This window comes from Solenopsis invicta, chromosome 16, assembly GCF_016802725.1.
Source record: "Solenopsis invicta isolate M01_SB chromosome 16, UNIL_Sinv_3.0, whole genome shotgun sequence".
Taxonomy (NCBI): Eukaryota; Metazoa; Arthropoda; class Insecta; order Hymenoptera; family Formicidae; genus Solenopsis; species Solenopsis invicta.
Genome location: NC_052679.1, coordinates 17117851 through 17138159, shown reverse-complemented (window position 1 = coordinate 17138159; position 20309 = coordinate 17117851). Strand labels below are relative to the sequence as shown.

Sequence of the window (20309 nt, the reverse complement as noted above, 5' to 3'; positions counted from 1 at the left end):
GGTCGTATTTGAAATAACATTATTTAAATTAAAATATAATAGTTATTTAGTATTTATTATTTTTAATAACTTTTTGAAATTTATTTCTCATTTCATATTTTAAATAAGTTTCTAGAATCTATTTTACATTTTTTTATTTTAAATAAGTCGTATCAGTTACTTTAGTAACCCCTATTCATATTTACAAAAGCAACACTTCAATTTAAATATCACGCATTGCAATTTAAATTTTAAATAAATTTCTAAAATCTGTTCTCTTTTACTTTATAAAAAAAATAAAATAAATTATATCTCGGTTATTTTAATAATCCTTATTTACGATACTAGCGCTTCGACTCAAATATCGCGCGTTAATTTTTCGTTTTAAATGAACTTGTACGTCGAGATTGATAATACGAGATAATACACGAATCGTTCAATCGAGGTATTCGCGTAACGACAGACCGCATTACAGAGATTAATTCATTTGTAAGGTATGGAATGTTCAGCATTCATTTCGCTGACACGTTAAACTCATTTTATGGTTTAAAATCTTTTGACAAAACCGCAGCTGGAGTTCAACCTTGGTGTTTGTTTTACCGTCACGCGAGAAGGTCGTGTCGCGCGTCGTGCTGTCATTCGCGCGGCGAGACTCGAGGCGACAGGTAGTGGCGCGAGCCGCTCCGTGCTTTTTTCTCTATTATTTATCAAAATTGTCCTTACGAATCACTATCAATTGTTATCAACCGGTTATCAATGGATTGTGGAACTGCTCAACGCCGTTACCATTATCGTTTCTTTTTCTGTTACGATCGTTACTTTTTTACAGTAATAAATTTTATTGTTGCTATTATTGTGTTATCAATCTGCGAATTCGATTAGTTTCCCGATTTCTGTCAAAACGACTGCCTCGATACCTCGCGTGATTTAATCGTACAAAATAGAAATTGCTGTAGGATGGAATATTATGAATCGTTTTATTTGCGACACTTTTGTCTCTTCGCCCTGAACCTTGTTCTTCGGTTCAAATGCGATGTTCTCCGTTTTCAAGTTTCAAGCGCGAATAATACACGTCGGATCGGAGAATTCGCGTAATGAAAAGTCAAGGGATATATCAAGGGGTATATAAAATAACTCGATTTATGTGCAATAGAAATGTATTGTGCGCGACTTTAAATTTCAATTAGCCGCGCGGGGCACCAACGTGAAGTTGCTCATACATGTATATATTCGAATTTTCCGGCTGCCAACAGACAAATCGCGTCGCGAGCGGAGAGCGCATCGGATCGTCGTCGTCGCGTCGGGCGACGTCGCGACGCAGCTTTAATCGGTGAGTGCGGTCGCGATTAGCCTCGTATCATAACATTAGTCGACCGCACGTAACGGAGGTTTGTCATCCGCGTCGGCGGCTCGCTGTAGGTAAACACATATCGCAGGAGATTTGCTTGGTCAAAACACAACCCGGCGAAGCGACTGCAATGCGACTGTCTCGGCCGTTGATTGCGTCGCGGTTGTCTTAACCTATAATCTTAACCGGCATGCTTATTTACATACGCCACGGCACGAGACGTTGATCACTCTAAAACACGAGCACATCTCGTTTCTCATACGAAATGGGAAAGCGGACCAAGGTACAGGTTAGAACGGAGTAACGATGCATCGCCGCGGCGCGGCGGGGCGGCGAGTGGTACACGAAGTTGGTCGCGCAATCCGAATTTTCAACGCCGCCGCAAGTATCGAACGGGCCGGAACGTGGATCATACGACTCTTCGCGTTGTTCCCTCGTCTCGGTGTAATAAAACGGAGAGCGGATCAGATCGTCGTCGTTTCGCCGGGCGACGTCGCGACGCAGCTTAATTGGTGAGTGCGATTGTGAGTAGCCTCGTAATGCTTCGTATCATAACATTGTTCGACCGGAGGTTCATCGTTCGCATCGGCGCGGCGCGGCGGCTCGCTGTAAACATAAACACATATACCGCATACGGGAGATTCACTCGGTCAGAACCCAGCCCGACGAAGCGACGGCAACATGACCGTCGGTCGTCGACATGTCTCGTTTCTTATCCGAGGCGCGAAAAGCAGACAAAAGTACAGGTTAGAAGGTACGGAGTAATGATGCATCGCCGCGACGGCGGGTGGTGCATGAAGTTGGTCGCGCGATACGAATTCTCGACGCCGCCGCAAGTATCGAACGGGCCGTAACGTCGATCGTATGACTCTTCGTGTTGCTCCCTCGTCTCTGTGTAATAAAGCGGAGAGCAGATCGGATCGTCGCCGTTGTGCCGGGCTACGTCGCGACGCGACTTCAATTGCATGGCGAGTGCGATTGTGAGTAGCCTCGTATCATAGCATTAGTCGAGCGCGCGTAACGGAGGTCCATTGTTCGCATCGGCGCGGCGCGGCGCGGCGCGGCGGCGACTCGCTGTAAACATAAACATAAACACATGTACCGCATGCAGGAGATTCGCTCGGTCAAAACTCAACCCGGCGAAGCGACGGCAACGCGATCGTCGACCGTCGTCGACCGTCGGCCGTCGGCCGTCGGCACATCTCGTTTCTTATCCGAAGCGTGGAAAGCGGACAAGAGTATAGGTTAGAACGGAGCGACGATGCATCGCTGCGGCGAGGCGGGTGGTGCGTGACCGTGCGATCTTCGAATTCCCAAGCGCTGCCGCAAGTACGGCAAGTACGTCAACGCATCGTAACGTCGATCGTATGATTTTTCGCGTTGCTCTCTCGTCTCGGGGTATTAAAGTGCGCGATTAGCGTCGGCAGTGCCGTGCAAAGTGCGCGATTAATGTCAAGAGAGCTGTGCAAAGTGCCGCGCCGATCGTCATATTCCACTAATGAGTACACGCGAACGTGATCGCAATTTAACCAAGTCGCGAGTGTGTGTTAGTGTGAGGATTGAGCCACTCTACCATGAGGGAACTACCAGGAAGGAGCGTGAGAGGAGGAGCAGGCCCAGGAGGCATCAAGCGACGGCGGAGCAACCGCAGGGTGAGATTCTTATTTTTCTTTACTTTTCGAAATGTTTGCACTTTAATGTTTGATACGTGCAGTTAAATATTGAATTTCGTTCTGTATTTAATTTTGTGCGTTGTTTACTGCGCTCATTACAGCTTCCATTAATTTTTATAGGATCTTCAGGGTTAGGTAGTTAAGAGTTAAATAGTAAAATTAAAATGTTAATAATTTTTACTTAATTTTAACTGATTTAATGTTTAATTTTAGTTGTTTTTGAAATGCAGAAACTTTATTAACTTTTTTTCTAAATTAAAAATTTATCTGTGTGTAAAAGAAAAAAAATTATAGAAGAAAAAATATATTTCCACATAGAAAACAATATTTCTTTATTATTTCATATAAATTTAATTAACAAATAAAATATTTGTTTGATAATTCAAATTATAATCGTTTTAAATAATTTAACTTTGCAAACTTACGAATTTCCAATTTAATATGAATAAATGCTTTTCAAAATTAATTTTAACTTAATTTAATCTTAACTTTTAACTAGTTGGTTCTTTGACAGTTTTTGTTCGTGTAATTTTTAACGTAATTGAATTAATTTTATAAAACATTAACTTTAATTTAATTTAGTTTAAAAAAAATTATTAACTTATCCAACTCTGAGAATCTTATTATCTGAATTTAGATTTTAATTATTTTTAAGAATAATTAGAGATTCTTTACTTTTAGAAGGAAGTTGCCAATAATAGCACCCCATTTGATTTTGAAATAATATTTTTTAAGCAAAATAAAATAATTAAAAATACAAACTAAACTGTATCTTTTATCAAATGACATAGTTTTTACGAATTAATTATAAAATAAATTGATAAACTAAGTGATAAAATATATGTTTATGTAAACAACAAAGTTTATGGAATTAAAAGGCTAAAATTGAATTCTTTCATTTTATACGGTTTTTCGACACCTTTTAGTAGAGGATTTCTCAGGTTTTCTTTTCTACTTTAAGATACTAAAAGAAAATGTGAAAAATTCATGAAATATTTGTCAATGTCGTAGTTGACGATTTCTCGTAGTTATTGTCTATTCTCACAAAGAGATGGTCTGTTTAAAATGCGCAGCGAATTTATGTCTTAAACCGAGGAAAAATGAAAATGTGCCTCTTTAAAATAGATATGGATTAGGATAACTTTTCAGAGATATATTGAGGATTAAACGTTTACCTGAGAGACAAATAATAAATTAGATACATCCGATAATAAAATTATAACACAAATGCCAATATAAGTCAAACGCAGGTGTTCGAACGGATTATAATGAAAAGATAGTTGTTAATCTTAACACGTATACTTTTTTTTAACGACAGCAAGTTAATGTTATAATCCGCTCGAGCACCTGCGTTTGGTTTATATCAGCTTTTGTGTTATTTTTTTATTTATTTATTCTTGGATCCATTTACTTAATTAATTTTTCATTGATTTTATGATATATATATTCAATCATTTCTTGCCGCTGCGCTGCTATAATTTAAATGTTCTTTTTTTTTAGATCAACGTGACAACGTTCGCAAACTACAACTCCGCCGCATCGTACCGGTGAGTGTGTTGAATATTATTTTTTTACATATACACTGAAAAAAGGAGTCGTGTTGCATCATTTAGAAATTTGGTGGATTTAATTAATACGTGTGTTCAAAAACGGACGAAATCTCTTGTAGAAATTACTAGATTTTAGTAAACTTTATCAAACGTTCTGATTACAATAACTAGAAATTCTGCTTGGTTTGTTTTACCAGAAACACTCAAGCGTACAAGTTTTGTTAACATAATCAAAACACTTTATTCAATGTATAATTTATACTAAAATTTCCAAAATCAATCCGCCCGAGCACAGTACTATCGTGTTCCAACTTTCTCGATGCTCCCCACGTCCTCAATCATAATTCATGTCGACAACTCCCTATCGTGCCTACACGCATATAATATGCGTATATACGCATGAATACATATACCTATTGCCGTGTCGGAACGCATAAAACGTTCATACGCCGATCCTTCGCGTGTGCGTTCATCACATGCGTGTTTTCGCACTCTGTTATGTGCACGTTCGCACACTTCCTCCGGGCCACGTTTAATAATAAAAAAAAGCGCAAAATGCACCTTCGCGACGCGAGAATGCGACGCGCGGGATATTGATTCGGGCATTCGCGATATTTCGCCGCGTCGCGTCTGCTCGCTTTTATCCGAGTGCGCGAGAGGAAATGATCGCAACCCGCGCGCTCACAGGAAAACTCTACTTATTCGCGCGAATATTATGTCACTTGCTCTCTCCGCGCGTATATGCCACGCTCTCGCAATCGATGAGACGGCGTAGAGTGCGCGTTAACCCTTTCGCTATCCCGAGCGTGCACATGTTCAACCGTCTAGAATCGGGAGATACGATCGATCAAGGCTCTCTCCTCGCCGATGTAATTATTTTACGTGAGCTTACGTGGAACTTAACGTCGGGGTCAATGATTTTCGTCGGTATTTAATTAACATTCCGAGAACACGCTAATACTCGCTTTCTCGTTTAAAAACTTTTAATTTAAAAATATCTGCGGGATTATAACAGTCGTTGTATGTTAATTTTGCGTTCAACATTTTATATATATATATATATTTCTTTTACACAAAAAAATTAAAATAGAATCAGCAATTAATGTTCTTGTATGTAAGCAAAAGTATAAGATCTTGAAAAAAATTTGAGGACAGTTTGCTTACACGAAGAAATTTTGTCTCATTCATGTAAGCAAGTTACTACGTCTATTTAAGATTATTAAATTTTTTCACGAACATTTTACACTCTTGCTTATATATTGAAAATATGCTTGGTTGATGCGGTAATAATTTTTTACTATTTATAACATTATTTACGCAAGCAAAATGGAGCCGTTTCTCACTAATAAAAACAATGATGATTTCGGCGTATGTGAAATGAAGCGGTCGGCACGCGTGCAGGAATAATTTTACTGTCGCGAGACGAAGTAGAAACAGGCGTGTCCGAGACGAGACGATATTCCTACTTCGGTTTTGCTACTTATTTACAAATGAGGGAGAGAGAGACACAGATGAACAGACAGACGGGGGAGGGAAAAGGGAAGGCCAGAAGGGCATCGCCGAGGTGACGCGAAAGTGAGCTGTCGAGCTCGAAATAAACGCATGAATGAATTCGCGTCTCGCCTTCTTTCCGCTTGACCAAACCTAGCCGATGTGGTGGGTGCCCCATGAGTCAAACAGAATCTGCCAGCTAGTCAGCACGTTTGCATTGTGCCCATGGCATAACAAGCGACTTACACACGCGAATAAACAAACAAACAAATGAACGAACGAACGAATGAACGAACGTGGAGTACCACCGATGCACGCGCGGAAATCTCCGACGAGGAGCCCGCACGGCGCGGCGCACGTGCACGCGGGAACGAACGGTCGCTCGGTCGTTAAGCGCCCACGCATCCGAAATCGAATTACGAACAGTTGTCATTCCACCGTGCCGTTTGTGCGGCGAGGTGGATTGTCACTGTTCGAACTCGCGCGTCGGCGGAATTTATAGAATTGGGCAAAAGTTCAATAGGTATCGCTCTGTGTTATCGCGATATTAGATGCATTATTCATCGCCGACACGACACGGCGGCGAGTCATCCTCCGTACAAAGTCGGCTAATGCCGGACGACGTGCATCGCGAATGCACTCGGGCGAAACGTATCTCTCGCGCACTGCGAAACGCGATCGTCGTCGGTGTATTGCACTGCCATTGTTACCTCGTCGTTCTCCTGTAGCGCGATATTCACCTCGAGATAAAATCACGCGGAGTATACGAGGTGTCGAGGGTGGGCGGAAGGAGCGAGGAACTCTTGGCGGTACACGCCGTTCGCGTGTCGTAAAGTGTGAACAAAGTGGAAAGCGATTATGATAGAATCTTGGTGGAAACGCCAACGACGAGTCTGCGTGGGGATTCTTTATTAACTCGTTACGTTTAATCTGCGGTGGCTATATTTTCTCGAAGGAAATAAAGAAGAAAATCTGAAAATTTTAAGGCTTTATTACACCCGCATGCTTCCAAACCAGTTTGAAACTGTCGGGAATTTGCGCATTATTTTTTTGGGCAATATATCAGAATGAGATACTGAGCAATTTTCTAGATAGTTTGAAACTGGTTCGACTGTAATTATAAATCAAGGGTTTGCTCGGCTGGAACAAATCCTTCATTTATAAATCTGAGATAATAACAATTGAAAAAAATTTCTCGTAATATTATATTAAGATAAAAGACAAAATTGAGTTTCGACAAAATATACAAATCAAAAGACAGCTATTAATGGGCTGTTCTTTATATACAATAAAGGACGTACAGTCACCGTAGTTTACACGAAACTTCTATCTTAAATCAAGCAAAGTTATTACAATGATATAACTAATACAAAGTTTTAATAACATGACAATGGATTTTTTCTCTGGCTTTCTCTGATACAGCTATTAGTGTGATAGAAATGTAGGCATCGATGTCTAAAGCTTCTCGTGTTGCTCGATTTTTCGACTGTACAGAAGATTAGTGTGGCTTTTTCCATTTAAATCCCTCGCAGATGATATCGAAAAAAAGCGATACATTCCATACTATGTCATTCGATATCACGCGAAATCAATATGTAAGCGAGAAGACATTTCCAGAATGATTTCTTCCTCTACAAGCTCGGAATCGACTTTGCAATTGAATAAATTTTCATATATCAGTATTTCGAAATTTTCCGTGACGGCAAGCACAAATCGAATATGAAATGGATTTTTCTGATTTTTTTTTTTTTTTTGTATTTCCTGAATGCTCGCCCAGCCATGAGAATCGCCCGCCCAATCGACATGAGTGCATTCACGTCATGTATCTAATCGAACATATAGGAAGGATTTTATCTACGTATTTATTTTGTGAAACTAATATAAACGTAAACATAACGCATTATACAACATAATACAGTATACAGTAGCATCGTACAATATTACTACACAATGTTAGATAATATCAGGTGAAAAATAAATATATATAGTGTTATATAGGTGAACAAAAAGTATTGGATAAATCATCTCAAAAACAAGATATTCGAATTTTCGAATTTTTTTACATAATACGATTTATCTAATTATTCCGGATATAAAAGTATTAAGATAGAGTTATCGAAAGATCAACAGTTTACGAGATATTTTACACTTTGCTTTAAAAAAAATAAGGTGTCAAAATAAAGTATAAAATATCTCGTAAATTATTGATTTTTCGATAACTATAGTCTTAATTAATTATATAATATTTAAAAAACATTTAAAAAAACATTGTCTGCTGATTGGACTTTTATATGCACACTGTTAAAAATAAACAGCAGAATTTAATTTAATATAACGGAAGCAAATTTCAAGCAGATATATTAAAAACATTTAATTTGTTAAAAATAAACATTAAATTTCATGCACGTACTTTTCAATTATAAATACATTAAATTTAATATACTTTAAATCTAATGTTTAACTTACGGTGTTTAAAAAATACATTGAATTTTATGATATTTTTAACGGTGCAAAATAATTGAAAGAGTTATATTTAAAAAATTGTATAATTAAAAAAAAGTTGATGACCTTGAAAAAAAAATTTTTTTTTTTTTAAATTAATTTTATCATTATTTGTTCCTTTCTAGACCTTCCCTATACAACTTTTATGTGAAACATTTTTTTCTCGAATGTCTTGTTTTCGAGATATTTTGCTCGATACTTTTTGCTCACTCTGTATAGTAATCTGTTAAGTAATATTAGACGGTACATAATGTAATACATAATGCAGCATTGAGAATTTTTTCTATAACGTTAGCTTTACCGACGTATACTAAAAATACACCTCATACGTAATGACATTATATCAGGTGTTCTTCTCTCTCTCTTGACATAAAAACTTTATCTCGCTTCTTTTTACTCAATTAAGACTTCATTATCAAGAGAATACCCTTTTAAAATAAAAGCGGCGTTGAAATTTTCATTGGACAAAAGGCATCCCGTAAATTTCGTAAGACGAATTCATTTCCCCAGGCGCGGTCCGCTAATAAAAGGTAACTGCATCTGACAGCCGACAGTGGTAATTACTTGACGACGATGACTCTATTAACGCCTCACGAAATTGTTCCGACGCGAAATCCAGGTTAGTAGTATAATTGCCCAATGATCCGTGAAAGACAAACTTCGTCGTCGGCTATATATTTTCTGTACACCACGTACTCGCGCGAACATTTCGTCATTCAGATGACTCACGTTCACCTTGTTTTACAAACTTATTTCGAAGACAAAAGAGACAACAAAAGGATCTCTCCGTCGAATGCAATTTGTCAAACAATATTAAATCGTCACTAAATGAATTAGACATCTCCCCTGTCGTTTTTCACGAGAGCGCAGCTTCTCGTGGTTTGCTCGTGACGTTGGCGAGCGTGACGCGTTCGCCCTCGCAGGATGCGAAATTAAAACTTTTAATCCTCATTAGGAACCCGAGACAGGATACACACCCTTCACTCCAATTATCCTTTGACCCGTGAACGACGACCTTGCTGCCGCTGCTCATTGAATGCACGATGCTTTTATCTCATCTCATCTCATCTCATCTCATCTCATCGTTCTCCGGCTCTAGCAGTGTGTCAGTATAAATTATACCTTGTGTGTATTGTACAACGGTTATTTTCCATTCCGAATCTCCCGATAATTTAACAAAGGCCATTCATCAAAGTGAAATTTGCAAGTTTTCTTGCGCTGAAAGTTGCGGTAATGATACTTCTCGTATTATTTCTTCGCTAAAAATTTAAGGTTGCCTTATCTTTTTTTAGATGCAACTCTGTGTAACTTCTTTCTCTAATTGTAACTTTATCGCGTGCGATCCGCGATCCACGATCCACTTTGCGTCGATTCGCCGATCTTTCTCGCTCGCTCATCCCTCCCGTTCCTTCATTTCTTCGAGTTTCCTTGGCACGCTCGTACGATGCACTTTTCTTTGTTCTCCCTCCCTCGTTCTCTCGCTTTCATGAACGAACGTTGACGCTCGCTGACTTGGATCGCACGTGGCGAAGAAGATAAAATGACATCGTTATTTCGGCTTAGCGACAGTTTTCACTCAGAACCAGAGTGGATGGATTATTGATCGAACTTCTGGGACTGCGGGGATGTGGCCGTAGGCAGGTACCAACATGCGCATGCCGCATCAACCTACAGCTACACTCTCGCCCTCTCTCGTTCACCCTCACCGTTGCCGTTGCCCTATTCCTTCTTGTAACCTTCTTACCCTCACGTCCTTTCACTCGTTTCCTTTCCTGCCCTCCTCTCGCATGTTCCCCCTTTTTTTCCCTTCGCAACCCTGCATCCCATCATTAAACCACCTTTCGTCTGTCTTTCTCTTTCTTTCTGTTTGTTACACCCTCCTCTTTCTTCCTCCCTTTTTTTCTCAAACCTCATCTTCTTTTCTCATCTCACATCTTCACTCCTGATCTCAACTTTTCTATTTTTTAATATTGAGAATCTATTTTTTTCTGATTTTTTTCCGTCGGTTTTTCCTCCACGTACTTTCATTATCTTTATATATATATATATATATATATATATATATATATATATATATATATATATATACGGCGCGACAGTAATTATGTCATTGCCGCAGTGGCGCATTTGTTCCGGACAAAAAAAAGTCGTTCAATCCATATCGTCCATTTATATCTGCTCCCTTTCTTAGCTGCCTCGCATCTTTTCTTCCTTCTGCCTCCTTTCCTCGACCATTGTTCACTTTTTCTTCGGCCCAGGATCATCATATTTCTTCATTTCCTCACATACGATATATGCCGCATTGTGCCTTTTCATATCCTTCTTTTTTTACGAAACTTTAATAACGCCGTTCCTTCGGGCGAGAGAATAAAATGTCACATTTTAAATACCTGTCGAGATTGTTTCATTAGCTGCAGATAGAAATTTCATTATGTTACAAACCTACGATCCTTCTTCTTTGCATGCGGTGACAGACGCGGAGCGCAAAAATAAGTTCGCATTTAATGAAATGTGCTGACGCGACGACGCGCTGTTCCGCATTCGCTAATTGCACGCGCTCTGCCCATTAGGGCGCGCAAACTTGGTGAGAAATTCCAATTGGTGCTGAAATTTAAGTATCTGGCACGTTAATTCTGCGAGTATCGATAATGGCGAGAGGTACAGTTCAAATTGAATTTCTTTCTCTGGTACAGGCCTTCATACTTTAACTTTGATATTGCAAATATCGTTTGGAATAATTGCATTTAAAATGATCTCTTTAATAAAGGGGGAACTTTGCATGCGCTATTTGTGAACGTCATTAAAAATTCCTGTAATTTCGCGAACGCGAATGTCCAGTTTATCTTAACGAAATGACAGCGTGAGCAAATTACGTTCGATTACGTTGATTAGTATACATGATTCAACACATTTATGGCGCAGAAGCGGCATCGATTTTTCGAACGATAGTAACTTTTTACTGTCGGGAATTACATTTGGAAGTACACGGAAATATTTATAAAGCAGGAAGTAGAAATTTAATAATTGTAGCAGCGATTGAATATTTTATACAGTAGAGGAGAAAAAGGTTTTCGAATGATTAGACGTGCTCATCATAATTTTTCACTGAATACGTATGCACTGAAAAAATATTTGTCGAAAAACTAACATGTTTAATATTTTCGCTACGTTCAATTAAATATTGAGTTGGTTAATCTTTCGATTTAAAAAAATTGAATGGTTGATTGAATGGTAAATGAAACTATAACTATCAAATAATTGTTTAATCAATTCAATGTTTAGTTGATCATATCGGATTAAATATTTTAGTTTTTCAAAAAATTTTTTTTCCTCAGTGTGTAAAATTTTCGACATAATATATAAAAATCATCTCGTTTCTATGCAGTGAAGAAAGAGTTTGGTAATAGGTATCAAATGTAGAGTGAAATGATGTCAATTAAATCCTTGATTAATATAAGAAAAAATAATTTTACTCTTCTCAATATTTAGCAAGTATAATCAAATTTAGTAATATTTACAAAATATTTAGAAAAAACAAAATTATTTTTGATTGTATCAACAAAATATTTAATCGGTATTATTTCACTTAACATGTAATAGCGGTTGTAACTCTTTTCAGTATATCGTAATACGGATAATTCATTATTTGATTAAGTTTACTTCGTTTTATTAATTTTACCTCGTAATTCCATAATTACAGGAAAATTAATTTTATCCATTAATTTTACCCAGAAGAGTAACATCATGCAACTTATTCGTGCACATTGTGCGTAGTACATGCTTTAAGTGCAGAAATTATTATTATTACGGGAACTACTTACACAATATACTATATGTAAACCGAGCAATTTAACGGAGAACAGTACACAGCTGAAACTAATTTTGCATTGTTCCCTATCTATGTACGTCTCGAGCACCCTCCAGATCGATATCTTGTACACGTACGCATGTGATTTCCAGATAAATCGTCGCAAATGCTAATATTTACTGAACTTCACGAGCCTTTAACTAAAACGTTTGCTGCCACAGCCTGCCACGAATTCTGATTTAGTTCGGAACATTTAATCCTTATTTACCGTACGGGGATAAAATGTACACCTTCACCTGTCCCTACATATTCCTTTAGTTCTTTTATTTTTATCTCTATATTCAGTATAATACTTTTTTGAGAAAATGTGTTTTTCATAATATTTCAAAAAATTCACTTTTGTTTATTGTAAAAAATTTTTTGCAATTTACCATTTTCTACAACTTTACTTGTACGGGGACTCTTCTTTAGAATAACCCTTCAGAACTAAAATTTTACGCAGTTATTTTAATCGATGCATTTTACCGAAAATTAGGAACACCTGAACATCGACGGGGTAATTACACTATATCACCTAAAGAAAAGTTATGTTTTGATTGATGAAATCGTTTCTTCAATTTGGTTTTTTAAGTTAAAGTAAAAATATCTTTTAAGAAAAATGAACATTGATTTCAAGAAATTATATTATTAACTTTTTTTAAAGTAACTTATTTGTTCAAATTATTTGTTTAATTTGTTCAATTTAAAGAAAGCACTGACAAAAATGTAAGCAACAATTTAGTTGTTCTGGTTTTAAAAATATTCGTTTAATCGTTAAAAAAAAAAGATTTGCATTTCACAATCAAACTATTTCTTTAATTCTAATAAAGAGAACTACCAAAAAATTTCTTCAAATCAAAATAAACTTTTTTTTAACCGTGCAGCATTAATGCACAAATTTCTTTGATTCAAACAAATGTTTTTTTACGCGAAGAAACTTTTCTCTGGGTGCTATTCTCGTGCGGTAATGACGGAAGTAAAAATACGTACGGTAAGCGAGAGGTTAAAAGGATATTTACCGAATTGCAGCGGCGAACAATGCAATCGCGATGCGCTATAGATACAGTTTGGCCGATGAGTATTTCGAAAAGCCGATAATCCAAACACTGTCGAGTGTCATGCAATACATACAAGAGTCATGCGTGCCGGGATACTTGTTTGCTCATCACCGTACACGCGATCATTCGATGTGCGAACTTTCGGTATACCATGATAATTACGCGAATATTTGAACACGGCGACCCGAATCTATATCTACGACGAAAATACGCGACGATTGATCGGGTATACGTACAAAAAAGATGCTCCGTATATTGACCTCGGCTTTAAATTCAGTATCGGCGAGCGAAGCTGCTTTCCGTGAACCCAATTCCGAACGCTCAATTTTGAAAACAAAAAAAAAAGGATAACATATCTCGCGTATCTCGCGTGTCTTCCAAATGCGGAGCTCATCTGTGCGAGTCTACTATCGAAATTTTATCGATGGTAGACTTTGCATTGACCGTATTATTTACGGCGAGCCATCACCATCTCTATTCACTTAACACACGTTCATAATAGATTCTACTCCCTAATAAAATATGCACCTCAGTGGCGCGTGAGGTGCGTCACGCACGATATACAGACGGGTTGCGTGTACGCGAAGTTTCGCATGACACACAATCGGCGTTCCACGAAATATTCGGACCCCCACAATTCGCATTATTATCTTCATAAATAACGAATCGCTATCGATTGGCGAAATTATAATTGAATTCAGCGCCCGCGCGCCTGGCCGACGAAGGACTCCAGGAAGGCTTCAATCGCGAGGAAGAATAATCTTTTCAATATATATTTATGTTACAAAATTACAAATCTGTAAAAGACAAAGAAAGTAATGCATGAAATTGCTCCTTGTCTTTTATATGATAAATTTGTAATTTTTTATCAAAACGAGATGCTCATATAAAAAATTTAATATTAATTTGCATAATCTTCACGGTCGCTTTGATAACAGACATGGTTTTTTTTTCGTGATTGATATTTCCCAGGTTAATATGCGGTTATATATAAAACTACATCAGGCCAGAGAAAAAGCCGTTGCTAAAAGAAATCGCGCACACAGCGCCAAGCCTTCGTAACGATATGGTCAATGGACACGTTCTTGTCCATTTTCAGTGTCAACAAATTCAAGGCAGTCTATATTTAGATTGTGATTAGCAATAATGATCATTAATATATGTACTTATATTGTGCTCATTAGGTACTCATATGTATCCATACGTAAAATTGCCATCGAAGTAATTCTTAAAATTTATATAAGCACACATGGAAAGAATAATTTTGTTGAAGTACAGATCTAAAAATAATTATGTTGAATCATTGAAAAATTTATGTTGGACGTTTAACATTGTTACTAGAAATTGTCAAAATCGTTTTCAGCAATATCAACATGCTTGAACATTTTACATAACTTGATAATCCAACATAAAATAATTTTTCTGATTGGTATCTAGCTAAATTTTTAGATACTACAACAAATTGTTCCGGACAAATTGTGCAGGATGACTTCTTATACCAAAAGACGTAAAAAGAAATAATTGTATTTCTCCTTTCAATAAAAATGTTGGAATTGTAAGAAGAAAAATGCATTAAAACTACTATTCTAACTATCGAGTGTATCTCAACAAGATAAAAGTGCGTTTCATCGCTTTATTTTGAGCACAGTGATATCTATTTTTGCTATCCACCGTGACTAATGCCGATCTGAGGAGCGATAAGAAAGAATATAAGGGAACGCCGTGGCGTCCTTTGATTTGTTCACAGAACGAATTCTTGCTCGCGAAGAAATAAGAGGCTGACTAACAGGCAACGCGACATCAGGGGCGCATATCGTCCTCGAAGATCGGCGAAAGGAGAGGTTCCCCGAAATGCATGTCGTAGGTCTATAAATACAAACGGACATTTAAGGCCTGTAACCCCCCCTGTCCGTGGAGCAGAGAATAGACGTATGTCGCGAGGTGGTATGCACACGTGTGCACATTTTTACGCGCTCGTATGAACAAGGATCGATCGACTAGATTCCGCGAATGCGATATTGCGAGAGATACAGATATTCTGTATCCGCACGCTCGGAGAAACAAAATCGTACCAGTACCTATAAATTTGTGAACGAACAGCGTCTCAGCTATGTATTACAAAGCTGTAGTAAAAACAATAACAAGTTGTATGAACTAAGAAAATATAGTACTATTGGCCATTTGTAACAAAATTACTGGATAAACTAGAGAAAAATGTCTTTCATAAAAAAATCTTTGAAGATTCCGAGACGACCTGCAAATATATATCATAAAATACTCGTAATACTAATTATTTATTATTATAGCTAGAGGAGCATAAATCTATATTTAAATAAATATTCTTTTGATTTAAGAAAACATTGTCCAAAAATCTGACTAGATATGTATATCAAATCGATGGTAACATCTTTTAAATCACGACGATATGCTGCAGTGAAATTAATGTAGATATACTTGTCAAAATCTATCGATACCTTTCCGATAGACAGCTTCATAAACGTGGCCATTTATCAGCTATAAATAGAATGAATGTGTATAGCATCACGCTATCGCAAAGTAAAAATATCAGCGAGACGCACACGCAGCGGATACGACGTAAACATATTACCTTTAATCCTTGATATCGCAAAGAGATATTTCATATAAATTTAATTAACGAAGGACGATGGAAAGGAGTACTTTGCATAGGACACGCTGCTTCTTTATTATTCGTATTCGTGAAACTTTTTTCATACGAGCGCACGCCTGAATCATCGGATAAACGCAGAGGTCCTTTTAGAAGGGCGAACCCGTTTATTGTTCGTCGAAAATAAATTGCTATTATTATTTCCGCATGCACGACACGTGGGCCTGGCGATTCGCGCTCAATGGCGACCAGGACTAAATGGAATATGCGTCTCGCAAAGGATAATACCGGGCTGAAAATATCCCTTTCAAAAAGCCACACCGTTTCCCCCCTCGCGATCTAATACCGTGTTACGTCGTGCCGTGTATCCCGCGATATATTCCACGATCCGCGAACTTTGTGAGCGCGCAAAAGCGGTCGCAATTTGCCTTTGAAAGGCTCGCTGGGGCATACGAAATTTCTTCTCCGTCGAAAACTATCCGGGTACCTCGGGACCGTTCGGCCTTTGCGAAGAAATTGGTACAATCCGTAAGGACATCGTAAGCGACTGCAAAAGCCTTGTTTCACGCTATGTTACTCCAAGTCGTTAGTCGCGTTTAGTAAACCAGGATAAATCCGTAAAGATAAAAGTTCGATCTTGCGTAAAAATTCGTGCTCCTTGCAACGTGCAATTAGAATCTCGCCGAAGAGTATCGCGAAAGACTCGTGGCGGATAAGCGTGAGCAGTAAGAAAACAAATTAGAAATATGCTCGCGCGTGACGAGGGCTCAACGAGCTCGAACTGGAGGATCCGTAAAAGCGTGCAGCGCGCGCGTTTTTTGAGTGTATTTAAGGACTCGCCGCGAAGCCGCGAGCACGCGGTAACGCCCGCAACATGCGGCAAATGGCGCGGCAAATGTCTCGCAGGCTCTCGAAATCTACCGCTAAATTTACGCGAAGGAGGAGAGGAGGCCCGCACGGAGGTCCGCGCGAAGAGAACTAAATCGCGAAGAGAGCTTCTACACTTCGTGACGAAGAAAAGAGCAAACCATGCCGAAGCTCGAAGCGCGGGGAATGTTTTTGCGCGACTATTTTCCCACGTAAGTCCAAAGTAAAGCGAATCTTGATGATCGTCCGCAACCGCACAGTAATCCCGAAGATCTGTAAAGTAAACCGTTCTAATGACTAGACATGTACCTAAGTCTCGACCCTCTGGATACTTACACAAAAACTTTATTAATCTCAAATGTTTTATTATAATATTAAAATTTAATTGTAATCAAGAATGTGTCGAATACACAGTCCTTGCAAAGTAAATAAAATTTAGAAATGCGTTTAATATTAACACTTCAGAAATAAACATATTGTATAGATGTAGTTGAAAGTTGTATGAATAAGTCTATATTTTTATTTAATAACTTGTGATTATAATTTTGCTCTATTTGTTATTAAAAGTTAAATTATTTATTTACTTTTGGTACATTTAAAAAATTTTAATTTTTTTGTGCAAATACATTAAAGTATTTAAGATAATGTATACAGAGCTTTATTTAAATTGATTGTACGCTTAGTTATTTTATATGTAAATAACATTTTTTAATCAAAACTTAAATAAACCAATTATTTAGTTGAACGTATTGGACTAAATATTTTAGTCCACAAATTTTTTTCAATTTATATAATATTATAAGTTTGCGTGTATGTGTTTGGATATACGTGCATGTCCGGTGACTAGAACGTTTACCTTAATACCGACTCCGAAATATGAAGAAATCGGAAAGATGTGAGAAGAAGAAAGGAACAGAAATAGATTTCCTAAATATAAAATACACATGTGTGATCATTATTATAGGAATAATAAAAATAATTTTTAGAATAGAAGTGAGTAAGTCTAGTTATATATTAATCGTCGCGAGTGAAATAAAGTTAAACCGCACGTTCGCTATATTTAGAGAACGACGGTAGATGCTTGCTGCACGTTTATGGGACATTTTAATACTTAATTAGAGTATGTAATATTTAATCGCAATAAGTTAAATTCCATGTACGCGATGCATGAAAATGGTTCGCTGTTAACATCAAAGTTACGGCAAGCACACGTATATTCGCGTACGTACACACAGAGACGCGTTATTATCATGAGGCATTTCGCAAAATCATCGTCGCAAATGCAAACGACCGCGGTGAGGCGGACTATAGAATTTGCGCGCGAAAGGAATGAAAAATCATCAGATAAACGTTAAACGAGAAGTCGACGAGCGCGCGCGGTTAAAAATCATCGCTGGCGCAATGCGGAAAACAGGAATACGGGTTCCGTGCGTCGGCTTCCCCCTCCCTCTGTCTCTCCCCCCCCCTTCTTCTCTCTTTGAAAAACGTAGTGTTGGTATATTAATTTTGTCTTCCCTCTGGAAAAGCAATATATTATAGAATTCCGTTAACCCAACTGTGGAATGTGTTACACCAACACGTTAGAAACGTGTGAGATACATATGGGATGTCTCAGAGAACTGAAGATTTTAATTAACAAGTTAATCGTACGCGATGAAAGACTTAGGGGAAAGTTGCCGAATGCGTACCGGTCGCTTCATTGATATTTTATCTTTTTATTTAATATAAGCAACAATTAGTGACAAAAATATGAAAAAAAATATAAAAAATGAAAAAAAGAGTAATATAGACAAAAAATTAATAAATTACATCTTGTTTTGCGTGGGCATTTTAGAACACTTTAAACAATCAGATAACTGATATTAATTTTTGATCAATTTATATAACTAATAAAGATACAATACAGTTTCATACTGAACTTTTATATTTTCATAAAGGACCATTTATTGTAGAATATTTTACATTCATTATGTATTATATATTACATTTATTATGCATATTTGGAATTATTATAGAGATTAAATCTATATTATATAAAATTTTATAAAACTTTTACAAAACCTATCAAATTTTATTACAATAAATGATACTAATGTAATACTGATAACTGATAACTAATAACTGATATGAAAAAAATACCACAAATAAATTCAAGCTGGTTTAATTTCGATATTTTTACCTTTTCATTACTGTTATTTATTCATTATTAAATATATGATCCTTTTTTTGTAAATTATTAATGAAATAAATATTACTTAATAATTTATTATATCTGTAATTATTCAATTGATAAATTTGATACTTTCAAAGGTAATACGATTTAAGCAATTAGTTACCAAAATCGCGCCTTTTGCAGTATATTGCAAAAAAAGTTTATATTAAATTAACTTGTTATTGGCAAAGTAAATATAAGTAGTAAATAAATACTTGAAGCATTTGAAGCATTAAGATACAATTTCCAAGGTTTGTTTGCGTGCAAATTAGAGCACTAAAGGGGAAGTGTAATAACATAAATGTTTCACATTCAGCAGCTCTCTTCTGTATATCGACATAAACTTTTTATTAACCAATCCTTTGATTAACTGGAAAATGCTTCTGCCGTCATTAAAATTCCAGAGCATCCTTCACTCATCTTTATCGTGAGATCATAGAATATGGATATATTTCTTTTTATTGGTCCTTTTATGCTTGCAAGCTTTTTATCGCTTCTGTTAAATATGTAGACCACGTTGACGTCTCTAATTATGAACCCCAAGCACATATTCGTATATAGCGATTGTAACGACAATTTCGTGACGATAATGACAATATTGATGAAGCGATATAATAGACACATATCCTCTTCATTGCCAAAAGAATCGATACATGTAAAGAATTATTAAAAATTATAAAAAATGTATTTTTGCTTCAAAGGTTGTGCAAGTTTAAGAATTTGTTTAATATAAGCTCTCATTAAATTGTATGCGTTTTTACAAGAGATATATTCAGTTGGGTCATGCGAGTGTAAGAAAAATTCTATCGTATCGATCATTCTGCATTACTGTCATATGATTACGGCGATCCATAAGCGAATAAATGTTCGCCATAAAAGCCAATTAATATCATAGTGCCACTTACAAGTACACGCCTTTCTCGCGCGATTGAGAGGGGCTTTATCGGCGCCGCCGGCCCTCATTCATGCATGCCTATGGGGGAAACGTACGTACAAATGCGATATCGAGTATCTAATGGGCAGACGATTAGTAATAACGAGGTACGCGCAATTTTCTTCTCAAAAAGAAAGAAAGAGAGAGAGAGAATGCGTGTGTGTCCGTTTTACCATCCGCCTAGCAACCACTCGTCGTCCGTCGGCTCGAGTCTGTCCGATA

At 37.1% G+C, this 20309-nt stretch overlaps 2 protein-coding genes across 4 annotated transcripts in view; one reads left to right on the top strand and one right to left on the bottom strand.

Annotated features, from left to right (window-relative positions):
• LOC105203059 (microtubule-associated protein futsch) overlaps positions 1-20309 on the bottom strand; it is a 56433-nt gene that overhangs the window by 32132 nt on the left and 3992 nt on the right. The window lies entirely within an intron of this gene.
• Positions 1250-20309, top strand: part of LOC105203066 (atrial natriuretic peptide receptor 1) — an 82855-nt gene continuing 63795 nt past the window's right edge. The window contains exons 1-2 of the mRNA XM_039458333.1: positions 1250-2979; positions 4501-4547. Of these exons, the coding sequence (XP_039314267.1) occupies positions 2902-2979; positions 4501-4547 (125 nt within the window). The 5' untranslated portion in view covers positions 1250-2901. The remainder of the gene's footprint in view (positions 2980-4500; positions 4548-20309) is intronic.